Source organism: Cololabis saira, chromosome 12 (genome assembly GCF_033807715.1).
Source record: "Cololabis saira isolate AMF1-May2022 chromosome 12, fColSai1.1, whole genome shotgun sequence".
Classification (NCBI taxonomy): Eukaryota; Metazoa; Chordata; class Actinopteri; order Beloniformes; family Belonidae; genus Cololabis; species Cololabis saira.
The window spans coordinates 14,420,221-14,440,077 of NC_084598.1; the positions used below are offsets into that span (position 1 = coordinate 14,420,221).

General features: G+C 43.3%; 1 protein-coding gene across 1 annotated transcript; it reads left to right on the forward strand.

Moving 5' to 3' along the window:
• Positions 1–530: 530 nt before the first annotated feature.
• LOC133456925 (NLR family CARD domain-containing protein 3-like) lies at positions 531–17,780 on the forward strand. Its single transcript, XM_061735637.1, has 10 exons — positions 531–830; positions 11,413–11,544; positions 11,627–11,836; positions 12,375–12,453; positions 12,679–12,886; positions 13,353–15,117; positions 15,390–15,563; positions 16,125–16,298; positions 16,515–16,561; positions 16,665–17,780. Exons 2-10 carry the CDS (start codon positions 11,456–11,458, stop codon positions 17,198–17,200), a joined length of 3,282 nt encoding a protein of 1,093 aa, XP_061591621.1. The 5' UTR covers positions 531–830; positions 11,413–11,455; the 3' UTR covers positions 17,201–17,780.
• The last annotated feature ends 2,077 nt before the right edge of the window (positions 17,781–19,857 follow it).

The following is a 19,857-nucleotide window of genomic DNA, read 5'->3' on the forward strand; positions in this document are numbered from 1 at the left end:
TTGAGACATTCGTTCGTTAGACAAATGATTTGTTTTATCACATCCTAATTCATAGAAATGTAGTGTATGGTGTGTGTGTGTGTGTGTGAGTGCGTGCGTGCGTGCGTGCGTGCGTGCGTGAGAGAGTGTCACAGTAACCAACCAACGACACCATAACTGCCACTCAAAACATTCTACGTTACTATTTAACAGTTACTGTGGCAATGTTAGTTGTTGGTTCTCTGTAAGTTATGTTAAATGTTAGAAATGAGTTAGTTCCTTTAACAGTTGGATCTCCTCCAGAGATTCTGCTTCTTACTGGGTTGAACTGGTCTGTCTGGTTCTGCTGGTGAACCTGCTGCTGGGACGTGAGAGGGTGTGTTGACAGATCAGGGCACATTCTTTCATCTGCGAATCCTCAGGTAGATACAGCAGAACTAAATGTGTTTGGATGTTTGAGACGCAGCTGAGGCATGTCACGTATGTACTTCCTTGTCAACAAAACTAAAAAACAGCCTCTGGTTGGTCGAAACCACTGACAGGAACAAGACTAGAGTAGTTCCAGTCCTCCAGGGTCAGAGAGCCGGCTCTCCTCAATAAAATCACAGCAGAAATTAATATCTGGTATCAGCACCATTATCACTGCTGCTTCTGACAGTTTCTGAACTTTACTCATTCCATGGATCCGTTCACTGAATCCAGTCTACCAAGAGTTAACAAGACTGCATTACACCTGGAGACAAGGGGACAGAGTCTGGACTCTTACCTGTGAACCTTTTTGAGACTCAGATCTGTTTTTTCAGGCCGTGGAATCGAGTCATCAGGAGAGCTGTGGACCGATCCAACAAACTGTAAGTTCGTACATTCATGCTTGAACTTTGTCTCCAGAAACTTTACTGTTTCCTGTAAACGTGTTCTCTTCATTTGGAAGTTTGACTATTTATTTAAAGCTTTTGTAGAAAGTAAATATGAAATTAAGGACTATCATCTAGGTCAGAGAAACTCTCATAGGCTGAAACAAACACGACTTCAATTTCTTTTTTTTTTTTTTTTTTTTAATATTTTTATCCTGGTTTATTCCCCCATTTTATCACCCAGTGCTCCTACCTAAGTAACAGTCCTGGGCATTGCCATCCTCTACCAACCCCGGGAGGGCCCTGCACTGAGCTCAGGTCTCCTCCATTACGACTTCCAATTCTGTTCTGGAAGACGTTTCACCTGAGTTCAGGTAGAACTGAAGATGCCTCCTGAATGGACGGTGACATGTCTTTGAGGACAAGAAAAAGGAAGTCTAGTTGACTTGTTTAAAGCCTTTGACACAGATACAAATTTCAGCCTTAAATGAAACTCTGACTACGAAGACGTGGTTTATAGAGTGGTTCAGACGACGATCATTGAAATTTGATTTATGCCAATAAAACTGGGCACAAAAACAGATTCTGTAGCATCTGGGATCCTTCTTGAGCCAATTGTGAAAAGAAATGCAACCATCAAAGAACTGCACAAGCTTATATATTTCATTTATTTGACTTATTGATTCATTCCAGACACGTTAAAAAAATTGTATAGAGCAGAACAACGTTTACACTAGTATCAATTTATGTATCTATAGATAAATAGACATAGATACACATATACACAAATGTATACACACACATTTTGAACATATACAATCCCCCGTAAATACATTTATATAAATAAAAAAATCTATTTTAACTTAATGTACACAAAATAATGAAATCTCAAAAATAAATCTTTACCCAATATGTAAACACCTGTCTATACATACATACCTATGTACATGTAAACACCTATCTATATATATATATATACCTATGTACATGTAAACACCTATCACAGCAAAAAAACCAGGGTTTACGGCTGTGTATACCCCCGGTATTTCAGGTGCTAGCACGGGAATTTATGTAAGGTAAACCAGCCGAAAACTAAAAATTTCCCCGGTCCGGAAACACCCGTATTGTACTGGGACCTCCTGCTGTGTTTGGAGTAGCCAGCTCAGCAGGGTGCCATGCTGGCTATTGTCACACAAAGGTGTGACATTCCAGACTTGAGGGGGGCGGGGGGGGGGACTTCACCCCCCCAAGCCTCACCCCCCAACCCCCCCCAAGCCCCAAGCCCCACCCCCCCAACCTCCCCCAACCCTCACCCCCCCAACCCTCACCCCCCAACCTCCCCCAACCCCCACCCCCCCAACCTCCCCCAACCCCCCTACCCTCACTCCCCAACCCCCCCCCAAGCCCCATCCCCCCAACCCCCCCAAGCACAGCAACCTCTACTGGTGCAAAAGAAAATTGCACCCGAGAGGATTACTGCAAGCTACCTGCAGTTTACCAGGCTACAAATACATGCACATTTCAGAAATCAAATAAGCAACCACCTCAGTACAAGTAAATGTATTTATTGCAGAAAATTAAAACACAGTATTCCAAAAAGTTCAGTGTGTGTCCACATGAAAAAAACAAAAAAGGCACTTTTAAAAGCAAATCTCCGACAAAGAGATCAAAACTTAGTCCAGTCAGTGAGCACTTCTCTCTCTTGCAGTTTTTTTTTTTACAGTTTGATCTGAATGGCCCCTGCTCCTCTACCAAACAGGTCAACTTAAGAGTTTAACAGAGCTAAAAACGAGCCATTGTCTCCCAGTGGCGCCGCCCGTTGCGTGGCACCGCTCTGCCCCAGTGACTGTCGCTGCACATGTAGGTATAGGGCTGAACTCTGCTTGTCTTTCCTCTGCTGAAGCACCCAGCACAAAGCAGAAGCCTCGTGTCTTTGGGGTGGAGGTGAAACTATCCACACCGCCCGTCCATCTACGACGCCATCTTCTTCTTCTGACATCAGGTCATCAGGTCACATTTCAGCGGGAGTCTGTACACATCTAGCCCTGGAGGCCAGCAACTGCAAAATATAGAGTAGCAATTAAAATGTGTATAATTTTTTACCAATATTCAATTAACACTAAAGTAAAAACATCTCAGTTCCATATACTGTAACTCACTAACCCAAATATTGCTGTAACTTACCCTTGTTTTCCGTTGTCTAGTCTTCATTGCATTGTTTAATTTCTTTTTCTGGGGAGCATTTTCTGGCTGATCGAGACGATGGCTCCTTTTCAAAGACTCAAAATAAGTCTTGCAAGCAGCTAAAGCACAAGCAAAAATACAATTAGAATTTAATTAGTTTCAATATCTATTCAAAGCAATTCTAAAAGAACAAGGATGGATGTGCCTTTCTTTTTACCTGTTATCACGTCGCTGTCTGTGTCAGGAAAAGCAATGCCGACCTGCTCCAACATGTATGTCGTAACTGCAAGGTTATGTGGAGAATTGATACTGTTGGGAAAGAGAGGAGCCATGTTAGTTGATTAAAAACAAACTCAAACCCCAAAGCAACGTTTTATTTATTTTTGTGTGGAGAAAATAGATCTAGATCACACGTGACTACACTGAGCACACGTGACACGTTACTAAGAATACTATAGAAATATTGATTTAATATAAATACCATGTCATAGCTATCTGTTTCTGGTTATTTTCATATAAAAGTACGTTTTTCAATGTTTATAATTATTCACAAGTATGCAGTGTCATAACTACATCTCTGACGTTGATAAAAAACCAAACTGTTTGAAAATCTGTTGAGAATTGAGCAAGTTAAGGTTGTTTAAGCAGTACATGCACCATTAAACACAATGTTAGAGTGAGCGAGCTCTCCTGTGGCAAGATGGCCGCCGTGTGACGACGTCGCTCTGCATTGGCAGCAGCGCGGACGAGTCATCTAGCCTTTAATAAAGTCCATAGACATATATAAAGTTTATATATGTCTATGGTCCAACCCATCACTACTAAATCAGTTTGGTTTTTCAACAATTTCTTTCCTAATGCCGTTTATTCATTTATTTTTTATTTTGCTGTGGTAAATTACAGTGATTACAAACAAAAAACATATATTTACCTTTGTTTTGGATCCAGCTTCATAGCGTTGTTTTCAGAATTGTGTAAACGTCTTACAGCCTCCTGTATAGATTAATAATACAAAGTTAGTGTGATTCTAAAAGTATTTAAGCATTATTACCTCATGTGGACATGCAGTTAAATGTAAAAGGAATTGTGCACAGTCCTTAGTCATAAGCAAACTTACTTACAGCAACACGTGTGTTCTTTGCTCTTTTAATCCGTTTTGCGGGTGTGGAATCGGAGCTGAAAGTTTCAACACGATCAGAGCTTAAGTTCTTCACTTCCTCGTCCAGTAGCTCAAATCTGCCGTCGATGTCCTGTAGTCTGCGCTCTATCTTTTCAAATCTGCTGTCTACTTTTTCTTCGAATTTCGATATTTGTCGCGACAAAGAATTTAAAGCATTAACAACAACAGATACACCTGAACCGGGACTTTCTCATGGGGAAGAAGATGGAGTTGACCGTCCTTGTCGCTCTACTGCAGGTCTGGTCGGAGTAACATCTGCTTCAGGTTGATTTGGATAAAAGCACAAGGACCGTTTATGCGACATGTTTTACAACAACGCAGCAGTATCTCCTCAAAAGCAAAAAAAGTTCTACCGGGCGGGAGCAAAACAAACAGTAACTGACTAGGACAAACTTTAAAGACCCCCGCAACTCTCAACGCTGTGAGACAGGAACCAATCACATTGCTGAATCAATTCTTAGCCACGCCCCCGCAATAACATGCGCTGTGATTGGTCTGTCAGGATTGTAACAGTAAAAAGTGGGGTCAGTAAACTCCCGATTACAGCTCAGAAATGGCCGTATTTCACAGTAAACTTCTTTCACCAGTAAATTCCCAATAACAAAAAACAACATTTAGTTGAACAATGAACTAAACATAGCCTGCTCAAACTAAGCAGTCAGACTTTGTGTGGTGTTCCTGAACAGCAAATGTAGCTTTCTGGTAAAAATGTGATTGTGTTGCAAAAGTGTTTTTGTAGAAAGAACACTGAAGTAAATGAGGTCAAGTTTGTGATCTGTTCATGATGGTCTACACATTCCAGTGATAGGCCCTATCTCCATTTGCTATTCATGTGGGCCAATTGGGCATAAACAGGTTGGGGGAGTTTGAATGGTAACTCACAGAAGTGTTGATGGCCGTTTGATGGCTCTCGATGGCTGCATTTTTTGAACAAAGGCCTAAAGGTCCCCTGCTGTTCCTCTACCCGTGGCAAAAAAGTGGGGTCAGTAAACTCCCGATTACAGCCCAGAAATGGCCGTATTTCACAGTAAACTTCTTTCACCAGTAAATTCCCAATAACATCTACATACACCCAGCAAACACGAACATTACCGGTTAAATGCTATGTCAGCATATTCCCATAAACTCATCTTTTCGTGCTGTGTATCTATATATATATATACCTATGTACATGCACACACCTACTGTATCTATATATACATACCTATGTACATGCACACACCTATCTATGCATACATACCTATTTACATGCACGTGCATAACAAAAGTATCATACATACCGGGACCCACGAGTCCCGGGACCAGGACCCAGGGACCCACGAGTCCCGGGACCAGGACCCAGGGACCCACGAGTCCCGGGACCAGGACCCAGGGACCCACGAGTCCCGGGACCCGACCCAGGGACCCACGAGTCCAGGGACCCACGAGTCCCGGGACCAGGACCCAGGGACCCACGAGTCCCGGGACCAGGACCAGGGACCCACGAGTCCCGGGACCAGGACCAGGGACCCACGAGTCCCGGGACCCGACCCAGGGACCCACGGGTCCCGGGACCAGGACCAGGACCCAGGCACCCAGAGACCCCAGACACTCACACCCAGCCCGCGAAACGCTGCACTGCACCCGGCCAAGACCGGGACCACGTCCCGGTACGGGGGGTAGGCTACTTGGGCGTTCCCTTTGCCTCCTGGACCTCCAGGGACCCCAGTTCTCACAAGCACACCGGCCAAACACTGCACTGATCCCGGCCAGGACCGGGGACAGCTCCCGGTACGGGGACTTGTGCTCTCCAGGACCTCCAGGGACCCCAGGACACTCACAGACAGCCCGCCAAACACTGCAGCTCGCCGGGGACACCTCGCGCTACGGGGACATTGGCTCTCCAGGACCTCCAGGGACCCCAGTTCTCACAAGCACACCGCCAAACACTGCACTGAATATGAATAAACGGTTGTTTTTGATTCGTTTTTTCGTTCCTGTTGACTAGTAATTTCATTTTTCTTATATGAAATAGAAAACAAAAATAAAAGCGTATTTTGAATCTTTGTTAAATCATATTAACACAGAAAAAGAAAAAATGCAGTGTAATTCAATATTTGTTTTTTGTTTTAAAAGGAAAATCAAATAAACCAATCGTTTTTTGTTTTTTGATTCCCACTCATGATGGAAAAATCCAATGACCAAAAGATACACGGACCATAGGGGGTCCGTGTATCTTTTGGTCATTGGATTTTTCCGTCATGAGTGGGAATCAAAAAACAAAAAACGATTGGTTTATTTGATTTTCCTTTTAAAACAAAAAACAAATATTGAATACACTGCATTTTTTCTTTTTCTGTGTTAATATGATTTAACAAAGATTCAAAATACGCTTTTATTTTCGTTTTCTATTTCATATAAGAAAAATGAAATCCCTAGTCAACAGGAAGGAAAAAACGAACCAAAAACAACCGTTTATTCATATTCGTGCACCGGAAGCTGGCATTTACAACCGAATGAACTTAGTTCTGGATATTTAACAGGCATTCCTGTGACAATTCTCTCCAGGGGAAGTTTGATTTTAATATTTAATTGGTCGGGTTTACGTGACTCGGAAATGGCTCTGTATGCTGCAGTTCGGGTAACCATGGCAACCATAGCGGCGCTGAAACAACAGATTAAGGATTATTTTTTAAAGATTGATTAAGGACTTGTTCCACAGCGGTTTGACGCACAATGACATTTCCTGCACGTTGCAGCAGATGTGTCTCCTGCAATGCTCAGAAATGAGCGTCAGAAGATTCTGTGCTCGGCATCATCTGAGGAGAAAAAGGCTACGCAGAGCTGGAGAGCGCTTTGATTCAATCTATTTATGAGGTTTTTATTCAGATGTCCACAGTATATTGCAAATATACACACTGCATGCGACGCGAGCGAGAGTCAGCGTCAAAAACAGTTCCATTGCTTTATTTTTTATTGCACTGTCTATACTGGTTGCGAGCGACGCGGCGTCGTTTTGAGCTGGACTTTTGTCGCACGCCCTGCTTCTATTTTCTTCCCGTCGCTCGCGTTGAAAGCCGGTTGAAAGTTGAAAAAAAAGTGTAAAGCGCTGTAGGAAACAGTCATTTCAATACAAGAACTTCAATAAAGTGGCAGCTGCTGGAGGGAGATCGCCAGGCTGGAAGGTTCTGATAAGATAATAAGATATAATAAGAATCTTATCTTAATCTTATTAGGGCTTAATTTGTCCCGGATCCTGCCGGATTGATCGTGTCCTCTGCTTTTTCCCCACATCCCAGTAATGATCTGACATGCTGACATGTTTGCACCGCACGCCGGTCACTCCAGCTGTTCGCTGTTTGATTGCGTAATCACACGCCGTTATTAATTGTTCGGTTTTTTCCCCACTTATTCCACCGAATAATAAGCTTGTTTTCTGTTTAGAAAGTACAAACGTAGGGAGATTACAAGTAATCACCCATCTTTTACTTGTCCCTTTACTCTTTTAGGAGTCTGCTAATGTTAGGAGTTTCTTTCAGGAGCGCACGGGCGGGTGAATAAAGGCTGATTTATGGTTCCGCGTAAAATCGACGGCGTAGCCTACAGCGTAGGGTACGCGGCGACGCGCACCGTTCGGTGACCGCGCCGCGTACGCTACGCTGTAAGGTCTGCGTTGGTGTAACGCGGAACCATAAATCAGCCTTCTAAAAGGCGAGTCTCAGCTGTCAATCAAAAGAACGTGGTAGAACGTGGGGCCGATAACGCGTTCAGAGCGGGTCCGATGCCACGCATTGCGGCGCGACAGTCGGACGCTCGCATGCAGTTAGGACAGTTGGGAGCCGTAGCCTAATTTTTGTTGACAGCTTTGTACTGAACACTGATCACCCCGATCACGTTTGCAGTGTACACGTTTAAAACCCATTAAGCATGTCGGAAGGCCGTTTGTGGCAGAGTTTTGTCATTAAACGCCATAAAACTTCTGTCGGACTCAGCGTAGCCTACTTCTCTGTCAGCAGCGCGTCATGCAAATATACAGGACCTAACAATAAACTCTCAAGCGGCTCTTAAAAGTACAGGAAAGCCGCAATACCGGCTATCTGTCTTCACATGGGGGTGCTTGCTGGAGAAGGTCGGGTTGGAAGAACCTGAGAGAGCTCCATCAGCCATACCATGAATTCAGGCGTCAGGTAAAGTTTGTGCTGCAGTGCAATTTATACATATAATGATAATCACGTGGATTCCTCACGCGTGGGACTAAATTAATTCTTCCAACCCGACCTTCTCCAGCATGCACCCCCAGTGAAGACAGATAGCCGGTCATTCGGCCATGATGAATCAAAGCGCTCTCCAGCTCTGCGTAGCCTTTTTCTCCTCAGATGATGCCGAGCACAGAATCTTCTGACGCTCATTTCTGAGCATTGCAGGAGACACATCTGCTGCAACGTGCAGGAAATGTCATTGTGCGTCAAACCGCTGTGGAACAAGTCCTTAATCAATCTTTAAAAAATAATCCTTAATCTGTTGTTTCAGCGCCGCTATGGTTGCCATGGTTACCCGAACTGCAGCATACAGAGCCATTTCCGAGTCACGTAAACCCGACCAATAAAATATTAAAATCAAACTTCCCCTGGAGAGAATTGTCACAGGAATGCCTGTTAAATATCCAGAACTAAGTTCATTCGGTTGTAAATGCCAGCTTCCGGTGCACGAATATGAATAAACGGTTGTTTTTGGTTCGTTTTTTCCTTCCTGTTGACTAGGGATTTCATTTTTCTTATATGAAATAGAAAACGAAAATAAAAGCGTATTTTGAATCTTTGTTAAATCATATTAACACAGAAAAAGAAAAAATGCAGTGTATTCAATATTTGTTTTTTGTTTTAAAAGGAAAATCAAATAAACCAATCGTTTTTTGTTTTTTGATTCCCACTCATGACGGAAAAATCCAATGACCAAAAGATACACGGACCATAGGGCCTGAGCACTGACAGTGCGAAGGCCCTAATTAAATCGGTCAGTGTATCTTTTGGTCATTGGATTTTTCCATCATGAGTGGGAATCAAAAAACAAAAAAACGATTGGTTTATTTGATTTTCCTTTTAAAACAAAAAACAAATATTGAATTACACTGCATTTTTTCTTTTTTTGTGTTAATATGATTTAACAAAGATTCAAAATACGCTTTTATTTTCGTTTTCTATTTCATATAAGAAAAATGAAATCACTGGTCAACAGGAACGAAAAAACGAACCAAAAACAACCGTTTATTCATATTCGTGCACCGGAAGCTGGCATTTACAAAGCAAGCGCGCGGATGAGCTGTTCTTTACCAACCAAGAGCGCAGTTGAGGCAGTTATGCCGTCTTTCATTGATTAGAAAAAAAAAATCAGTGTTACAACTTTTCTTTTCACTACTATTAGGCTACGAACATGACATGTCCTTTTGACGAGGATCCAATTGATGCAGGTGGAGCATTAATCCACAGAGAATTTAATATAGTCTTACGTTGAGAGCTGATCATTAGACCACGCATAGGCCTAGATGTATTATCATATTTAGTAAAAATCTTCTTTAAATTATGTAATTGATTACAATCACTTCTTGTGAGTAAATACTTTTGTTTGGACTTTTAAACGTCTGTAGGCTCTGCTAATTCTCTCTCTCTCTCTCTCTCTCTCTCTCTCTCTCTCTCTCTCTCTCTCTCTCTCTCTCTCTCTCTCTCTCTCTCTCTCTCTCCCTCTCTCTCACTCTCTCTCAGACTTCCTTAACTCAGACGTCGTTGTGCATTTATAAAATTATTCATAGCCTATTATCTTATAAGCTATTAGGGCCTGTATATTTCGTTGTCTGTGTTGTTTTTATCTGTGCTTTTTTTTAAATCTGTTTTTGAAGTGCCTTGCAAACTTAGAAAAGTTCTATGACAATAGAGTTTATTATTTTCATTTTATCACCATCTTGTCATTTTGTGGGTAAAAAAGCCTAAGTTAATTTTATTTTACCTTTTGGTCTAATAGATGTATTATTATTGTTGTTGCTGTTGTTCTTTATTTTGTATGGATAGATATTTATCTTGGCGTTTTTCCTGTGTGTGTTTCTTGTTTCAAGTGGTAATTGATGCGCGCTGCGTGACCGTTTACTATTTAGGCCACTCAGTGTCAGACCTGAGCCAGAATTTATGAATGAAGATTGAACGACACAATGAGTGACGTGTTTTTCCACCTACATGAACTGTCCTCTTCTGCTGTCTGACAGTTAACCTGATGAAGGTCACAGCCTACCCAAACGCTGTAACAATTATAGCACGACCTTCGGCATAATGGACTGTCGGCATATTGTAGCCTATTCTAGTTTTTTTTTTTTATTATTATTTTTCCGTGCTTTTCACGACCCTTCTCCCGGTAGAAACATGGAGGCTGCAGTGGAAATCATGAATGACCGTCTTGACATTGTTGTAGCTGCAAATGCATGTAGTTCAAATCCATCAGAAGAGTGAACTTTCACATGATATTGAGATGCTAACATGCAGCAGCCTGTGGTAAAGAACATTTTTCTATCTTTTAACAAGCTCTAGAACTGACGTCAGCCCATTATCCCCACAACAAATGACCACAGTCCCGTTGGCCCCTTTTTTCTACAAGAAAGCCGAAGCAAGAATGACACACATTCCTTACCTCCTCTGAAAACTCCTCTGAAATAATAGAACATAATAATAATAATAATAATAATAATAATAATAATAATAATAATAATAATAATAATAATAATAATAATAATAATAACAATAATAATAATAATAATAATAATAATAATATATTATTATAATAATAGTAATAGTAATAATAGAAAAATGTGCGTTCGTGTGTGGCCAACTTTTACATGCTTTTACTCTTTTTTCAACTGGTTTTAATTATTTGCTGCTTATTAAACACTTTTTCAAGGTTGCTTAGAAACGTGCTGCATACATTTTACTATTATTTTAGGAGGATGTAGACATATTTCACCAGTCACACTGAGCTTTAAGTTATCAAAACACAACAATTAAACACTAAAACTCTTTAAAATACACATTTATATTTAGAGATCTGTCATCCAGGACTGAGCTCAGACTTTAGAGAGAAGCTGCTGCCTTTTCATCACTACATCATTTATTTATGAAAAAAAACCACCTGCATCAAAAAATGAAGATGGAGCAGCTGGTCGTTGTACATCTACAATGACGTGTGTTTCCTCTGCAGATGAAGGTAGAAGGTGTGTGTGAGCTGATGTGAATCCAGCAGCATGAATCAGTGTGAGGACAAAGAGGAGGGAGTCCTTCCCTCTAAAACCTCCCCGAGGGGAAAACCTGAGAGTCAGAGAGAAGAAGAGAGGTGAGACGATCACGTCTAACTGTCCATGACTCTTCTGCACGTCAGAGTTCAGCCCTTACATCACCAAACAGCTTTATTACAGGAGTGGACCTGGACCTGGACCTGGACCTGGACCTGGACCTGGACCTGGACCTGGACCTGGACCTGGACCTGGATCTTGTCCTGGACCTGGACCTGGACCTGGACCTGAACCTGGACCTGAACCTGGTCCCAGCTGTGTGTCCTTGAAGAGTGATGCATCAAATGATTTAATTTTAAATTTTAAAGATGCTCCTGGTTGTCCTTCAGAGAGGTGAGTTGTTTGTAAACGTTGTTTCTGAAAAATGAAAAAAAAACTGGGACTGAAACATTTTCATCGTAACATATTTAAAGTGAACATTTCTCTGTTTTGCTGCCATTCTTAGATGGTTGTTGATGTTTCCAGAAACACAGCAGACTATAAAGGGGGTGTTGGAGGGTCTTCTGAGTGACTGTAGTTCACCGGTTTGTACAGCAGGGGGCATCTTTCTGCTGTGGTTGCAACATCATTTAGGGAGGAAGTTCTCCTCAGGTGGCAGGTGTTGATGGATGCAGGAGGACAGATGGTTCCTGGAACCATGTGAACATTGATCTGTTGAGAAGGTGGTCTTTGTGGACACTTGGTGGACCTTCTTGTACTACCAGATTGAGACCTTGTACTGGGAGTAAGACGTGAACGTTCTCAGTCGTCTCAGGAGGACCAGCGAACCTTTAACATGACAGGAAGTCCTCTGGTGGACTGTTCTCATCCAAACATTAATCCATGGACCTTCAGACATGATGTGACCTAGTTCTTCATGATTCCTCCACAGAGTGGACCAGCAGATCTCAGAGTCTCCCAGTGGTCCGTCTGTCCAGCAGCATCAGGCCCAGCTGGACTCCATCTTTCAGGTCTGTACATGAACAACAACTGCTTCTCCATCTGTTGTCCTGATGTTTGTCTCCATTCTGGTCTTTGTAGACAAGTGGACTGTCAGTCTGTCCACCATGGACCTGATGTTTGTCTCCATGCAGGTCTTTGTAGACCAGTGGACTGTCAGTCTGTCCATCATGGTCCTGATGTTTGTCTCCATGATTTAAGTCTGGTTGGATCATCCATGTGGTCTTCTGTTCCAGCTGCTGGAGGACGACATCATCATGTTTGTGAAGGATGAGCTGAAGAAGATCCAGAAGGTTCTGAATCCAGATTACCCAGAATCTTCAGAGAGTCTGGAGGAGGATGAAGATGAAGAGCAGCAGAGCATCAAAGGGTCATTTATGAAGATCACAGTGAAGTTCTTGAGGAGGAGGAAGCAGGAGAAGCTGGCTGACCTCCTGCAGAGCAGTAAGACGTTTCTCTGAACATCTGAGCTGCTGGATAAACGACACCCAATGTCTCTGTAGATGACCAACATTCACAGATCAGACAAAACATTAAACCCACTGGAAGGTGGAGTAACTCAGCTCATCTTCTTGCACCAGTGTTCTGTTAGGGACATCTCATTAATAGGGTCATTAATATCCCAGTAAATAAACGTTTTATTCTAAAGAGTTGAACCCTATGGATTCAATATTCAATATATAGCAAACACAAAACAAACACAACTTGTGTGTCTGAAGTGAATCGTAGAAGAAACACTGTTCTTGTTCCTCTGATTGATCAGAGGGGTTTTTGGGAGCGAAAAGTTTCAATACTCCTCATTGAACCGCTGATCAGTGAATGTTGAAATGTTGATTCTTTAGAGGAGGTAGAATTTGTTGTGGGCTGGTTTTAATCACTAAGTGTTTGTCTTTATTTCATCTTTAATTAGATACCGTGGCTGCCGTTTGTCAAACCAAACTCCAAAGTCAGCTGCAGAAGAAGCACCAGCATGTGTTTGAGGGGATCACTAAAGCAGGAAAGAAAACCCTTCTGGAGCAGATCTACACGGAGCTCTACATCACACAGGGAGGGACCGGAGAGGTCAATGAAGAACATGAAGTCAGACAGATTGAAGCAGCTTCCAGGAAACCAGACGGAGTAGAAACAGCCATCAGACAGGAAGACATCTTTAAACCCCCACCTGGAAGAAGAGGACCAATCAGAACGGTGATGACGAAGGGAGTGGCTGGTATCGGGAAAACAGTGTTAACACAGAAGTTCAGTCTGGACTGGGCTGAAGGCAGAACCAACCAGGACATACAGTTCCTGCTTCCATTCACCTTCAGACGTCTGAATGTGCTGAGAGAGGAGTTCAGCTTGGTGGAACTAGTTCATGGATTCTTCTCTGAAACCAAAGGAATCTGCAGCTTTGAAGACTTCCAGGTCGCGTTCATCTTTGACGGTCTGGATGAGTGTCATCTTCCTCTGGACTTCCACAACCCTACAATCCTCAGTGACCCCAAAAGGTCCAGCTCAGTGGATGTGCTGCTGACAAACCTCATCAGGGGGAACTTGCTTCCTTCTGCTCGTGTCTGGATCACCACACGACCCGCAGCAGCCAATCAGATCCCTCCTTGCTATGTTGACATGGTGACAGAAGTCAGAGGGTTCACTGACCCACAGAAGGAGGAGTACTTCAGGAAGAGGTTCAGAGATGAGGAGCAGGCCAGCAGGATCATCTCCCACATCAACACATCACGGACCCTCCATATCATGTGCCACATCCCAGTCTTCTGCTGGATCACTGCTACGGTCCTGGAGAACGTCCTGGAAACCAGAGAGGGAGGGGAGCTGCCCAAGACCCTGACTGAGATGTACATCCACTTCCTGGTGGTCCAGGCCAAACTGAAGAAGGTCAAGTATGATAGAGGAGCTGAGACGGATCCACACTGGAGTCCAGAGAGCAGGAAGATGATGGAGTCTCTGGGAAAACTGGCTTTTGAGCAGCTGCAGAAAGGAAACCTGATCTTCTATGAACCAGACCTGAGAGAGTGTGGCATCGATGTCAGAGAGGCTTCAGTGTACTCAGGAGTGTTCACCCAGATTTTCAGAGAGGAGAGCAGCCTGTACCAGGTCCAGGTCTTCTGCTTCATCCATCTGAGTGTCCAGGAGTTTCTGGCTGCCCTTCATGTCCATCAGACCTTCATCAGCTCTGGAGTCAACCTGCTGGAAGATCAACTAACAACTCACCGTTATTCAACCGGTTTCTATCAGACAGCTGTGGACAAAACCTTACAGAGTCCAAATGGACATCTGGACTTGTTCCTGCGCTTCCTCCTGGGTCTTTCAGTGGAGACCAATCAGAACCTCCTACGAGGTCTGATGATATCAAACCAAAGAAGTTCACAGAACAATCAGGAAACTGTCAAATACATCAAGAAGAAGATCAGTGAGGACCTGTCTGCAGAGAGAAGCATCAACCTGTTCCACTGTCTGAATGAACTGAACAATCGTTCTCTGGTAAAGGAGGTCCAACGGTTCCTGAGGTCTGGACGTCTCTCCACAGATAAACTGTCACCTGCTCAGTGGTCAGCTCTGGTATTCATCTTACTGTCATCAGGAGATCTGGAGGTGTTTGACCTGAAGATGTTCTCAGCTTCAGAGGAGGCTCTACTGAGGCTGCTGCCGGTGGTCCAAGCCTCCAAGAAAGTTCTGTAAGTACCAACAGACACATGTACCCCCCCACTCTGGAGTGGGGGTAGTTTCTGACTACGGCTGGGTTTACCTCCAGATTTCACGTTTCCTTCACTTGTTTGGGGTCTTTTTTTCAGTACAACCTCAGATTAGTGAATTTACGCTGGTTCCTTTCCAGAGACTTTAATGACACATTGGACCTAAAAGACCAGCAGAACAGTTGAAGACAAAACTAAATTTTCTTCCATAACAGTGAAATAACCTGGTTGTTGTTCTTTTCTTCCGTCTGCAGACTGAGTGGCTGTAACCTCTCAGAGGACAACTGTCCAGTTCTGTCCTCAGTTCTCAGCTCTCAGTCCTCCAGTCTGACAGAACTGGACCTGAGCAACAACGACCTGCAGGATTCTGGACTGCAGAAGCTGTGTCCTGGACTGGAGAGTCCACACTGTAAACTGGAGTCTCTCAGGTCAGGATTCATTCAAGTCTTTTCCTGCTGACTCCCTTGCTGACTCCCCCAGCAGATTATTCACTTCAGTCCAGTTTTACTGGTAGATCCCACTTCACTACAAACTCACCTCAACACTCCACACAGAAATCAAAGGTGTAAACCTCAGTGCCGTCTAATCGGTACGATATTATTGATTTTTGATCAATGCAATCTTGATTAAGTTATGGGAACCACACTTTCTCTCCATCTTTCTCGAGGTCTGCTTTAAAACCTGCAGTTGTAAATTAAACCACAGGGCCGACCTGCTCTGACCTTTGACCTTCCTTTCCTGAGGGACGACACCGTCCAACATTGTTGATATTGAGGCTGTAGTTCTGTCAACAACATAATCCAGCTGTGCAGCAGCAGGATTCAGGATTCCAGTAGAATATCTCCTTCCACATGTTGATTCACCGGAGAAATCCAGGATTACTGCGTTTAGCTACGCGTTTCCAGTTCCAGTGAACATGTTGCTAAATATGTCTGCAGCAGGACACTTGTGCAGAGAACATGCAGCAGACCTGTGTTGTGTGTCTGCAGGCTGTCAGGCTGTCTGATCTCAGAGGAAGGAAGTGCTTCTCTGGTCTCAGCTCTGACCTCCAACCCATCCCACCTGAGAGAGCTGGACCTGAGCTACAACCATCCAGGGGAGTCAGCAGGGGAGCTTCTGTCTGCTGGACTGGAGGATCCCCGCTGGAGGCTGGACTCTCTCAGGTATGGACACACTGCTGGGTGGGGGGGTTATATTGTGGTAGTTATGGTGGCACAGGTGTGGGGGTTTTCCTCCACCTCAGGTGATTGCTCAGGGGTGTGGTGGGATGTTATTTAGCGGATACGGGAGTGCCCAACAGGTAATGGGGGTGGGGGGGCTCTGACATCTCTGCTTCCTCTGAAAGAGACTGAGCTGGTCTGACCCCCTCCTCCTTTCAGGGTGGAGCCTGCTGGACAACGATGGTTGAGACCAGGTCTGAGGAAGTGTAAGTGTGTTTTTATTCAACCATCTTCACTCGTTCATGAGTCCATCAGTGATCAGTAACTGATCAATAATAACTTCAGCTGCTTGTTTGTTCTCTCCATCAGATTCCTGTCAACTCACCATCGACACAAACACAGTCAACGACAACATCAAACTGTCTGATGACAACAGGAAGATGACAAATGTGATGAAGTATCAGTCATATCCTGATCATCCAGACAGGTTTAATGATCTTCCTCAGCTGCTGTGTAGAGAAGTTCTAATGGGTCGCTGTTACTGGGAGGTCCAGTGGAGCGGACGTGTTTCTGTATCAGTGAGTTACAGAAGAATCAGCGAGGGAGGTGACTGTAGGTTTGGAAGAAACGATCATTCCTGGAGTCTGGACTGTTATCTACGTGATCAGTACCGTGTCTATCACAATGACAGAGCCACACCCATCATCTCCTCATCTTCATCTTCAGACTCTGGCAGAGTAGCAGTGTACGTGGACTGTCCTGCTGGAACTCTGTCCTTCTATGAAGTCGTCTCTGACAGACTGATCCACCTCCACACCTTCAACACCACCTTCACTGAACCTCTCTGTCCTGGATTTGGACTCTGGTCCGGGTTTGGTTCCTCAGTGTCTCTGTGTCCAGTTTAGTCTCAAGAGTCTTGTCAGAGAAACTGTCTCTGTTGGATCCTGGACTTGGACTCTGGTTCTGGTTCCTCAGTGTCATGATGATGATGATGATGATGATGATGATGATGATGATGATGATGATGATGATGATGATGATGAAAAGGATATGATCATTTATCTTTAGTTTTTTTGGTTTATTGTATTTTTATTTCATCTTTTTCACATTTAACCATTAAATAATTTACTGGATTGTTGATGTTTGATCATACATTAGATTTGTATCTCATTATTCTTGTTTTATTCCCTCTCTGCCCTGCCCTCCCTCAACCCTGCATTTTAACTTTTTAACCAATAGCACTGCCGCCTAGAAGTCTGTTCTTTTATATTTGTACTGTGTTTTTATATCTGTTTTTATGGTTTTTCTGCAATGACATATTGTTATGGGTTCTGTCAGTGTACGTCTATATTGTCAGTGTTATGTCTATATTGTCACTGTCTTGTCCAAATGTATATACACTGTGGGCCTGGGGAGCATTGCAATTTCGAATCCTATGTATAAACCTGTACACATGGTTTTGACAAATAAACTAACTTGACTTGACTTGACTTGACTTATTCATGATTCTGTCTTTAATGTTTTCATGTTTGACTACATGTTTAGATTCTTAAAGTCTTGTTTCTTCCTTGAAAGAGCTTCAAATCTAAACATTTCCATTTTACATTCAACTTTTCCAGTTTGTACAATATTTGATTGATTTTTTCTGATTGTTTTAATTTGATTCCTTCAGTTTTCAAAGTTGTTGATGTAAAACTGAAGTGAGAAGATGGAAAAAGTCATGTAACATCCAACATGTAATAACATCAGCAACATGTTTAAAAGTATTCAAGTACTCTTGAAATAAACCAACATCAGCGTTAGAAACCAAGTGAAGATGAAGATGAGGACTCCTCTTCCTCTCTGACCTTCAACTCCTGGGTGGAGGTCACATGTTCTCCTGGTTCTTGTGTGGGTTTCTCCAGGAACTCCAGCTTCCTCTCACAGCTTCATCTACAATCCAGATCAAAGGATGGATGATGGAAACACTCAAGTCAGGAGGTGGAGGTCTGGGTGGAGGGATGAGACTTAGTCTGGGTGGAGGGATGAGACCTAGTCTGGATGGATGGATGGCAGGATGGATGGATGGATGGATGCGTGGGAGGGTGAGACCTTGTCTGTGTTGGGCCACAGCTTCAATTTCAATTTTAAGGCCCAGCTCTGAGGCTTATCTCTGAGATCAACTTTGATTTAAAGAACAAATTGTCTTAATGTTGACTGCATGTTCTTAAAATAAAGAAAATTAAGGAATGACTCCATTTTCCATGAAGGGCAATAAAAGGGATGGTATGAAATTGACGCGAGGACAGTGCATTGGTCAGTGAAACCAGGAAAAGGGGGACAGCTCGGCTACCAGCGACACTGCATTCTCCGTCACAGAGAGAACCATAAAGAGAGAGAGAGGAAAAAGGGAGCCACTCACAGTTGTAAAATCAGCGACCTGTGGACCAGGAGCAGAACCAAGAGTTCCACAACCACCAGGGCGACGCCAACTACCTCCAGAGCATCTCAAAATAAGAGGCTCGTGTCCAGGCAGAGTTAGTTTAAAGGAGACCTATTATGGCATTTAATGTATATTTTAAGCAGGCCTTGAATGTCTTAAAAACAATCAAAAGCTGGTTTTTCTACATAAATTAGAAATTCAGCCTCTGGGCCATGTTTCTATTTTTACCGCTTCTAACCTCCTTCTCTATGAGGGATTCTGAGGGGAGGGGAGGCTATGATAATGAGGTTCTGCGCTGATTGGCTGCCTGTAGCAGGGGAGGAGACAAAGCCTCGCTCCGGGGAGAGCAGCCATCTCCGTACACTATTAAAGCATGTCCGATGCTATGCGAGTGAGCTACAGCGACAAAATCAATTCCATTGCTTTATTTTCTATTGGACTGTCCTAACTGGCCGCAAGTTTAACGGTTTCAGTGTGGACAGAGAGCGTCCGATGTCATGCAGCTGGGTGCGATAGTCGGAAGCTCGCATGCATTTATGACACGGTGTAAAGGACTCCCTGGGATCTTAAAGCCTGAATTACGGTTCTGTGTTAAATCGACGCGTACCCTACACCGTAGGCTCTGCGTTGGTGTAACGCGGAACCATAAATCAGCCTTTAGTTACCTGAAGGGGGAACCGGGTCACCTCGTCTTCACACAGGAAGATTTAATTGAATTCTAAACAGGTACACCACAGTTATTTACTCCGATTCCTCATCATTTCATTTCTTATGTTACAAGCCAAATGAATCATGTTAACGGTAAAGAAATCACAACACTGAATGTTCACAAATGGCAACTTTATTGTTAAAAAAAATAAAATAACATAAGTTGTATATAAATAACATTTATGCACTATTGCTGGCTCAAGGAAGGACCGTGCGTCTTCTGAAGGTGTCGTTGAACAGCTTCAGGTGCATTGCTTGGAAGATCTGAAACCATACAGAAAAAAATGTATTACTAATAGAGCTCCGGTGTACCCTAACGGGTAACACCGGAGCTAAGCTAAATACTTAGCCCATTCAAAGATCATACTTGTAGACAAATATAAATAACATAAAAAATTAACGTCACTTACCGCTAACTCGTGTGCAGTTGCC

Coding starts and splice junctions, on each gene's coding strand:
- LOC133456925 (XM_061735637.1), top strand. CDS start 11,456: ATGAATCAGTGTGAGGACAAAGAGGAGGGAGTCCTTCCCTCTAAAACC. Junction 11,545..11,626: donor AGTCAGAGAGAAGAAGAGAG/GTGAGACGATCA, acceptor GCTTTATTACAG/GAGTGGACCTGGACCTGGAC. Junction 11,837..12,374: donor CCTGGTTGTCCTTCAGAGAG/GTGAGTTGTTTG, acceptor ATTCCTCCACAG/AGTGGACCAGCAGATCTCAG.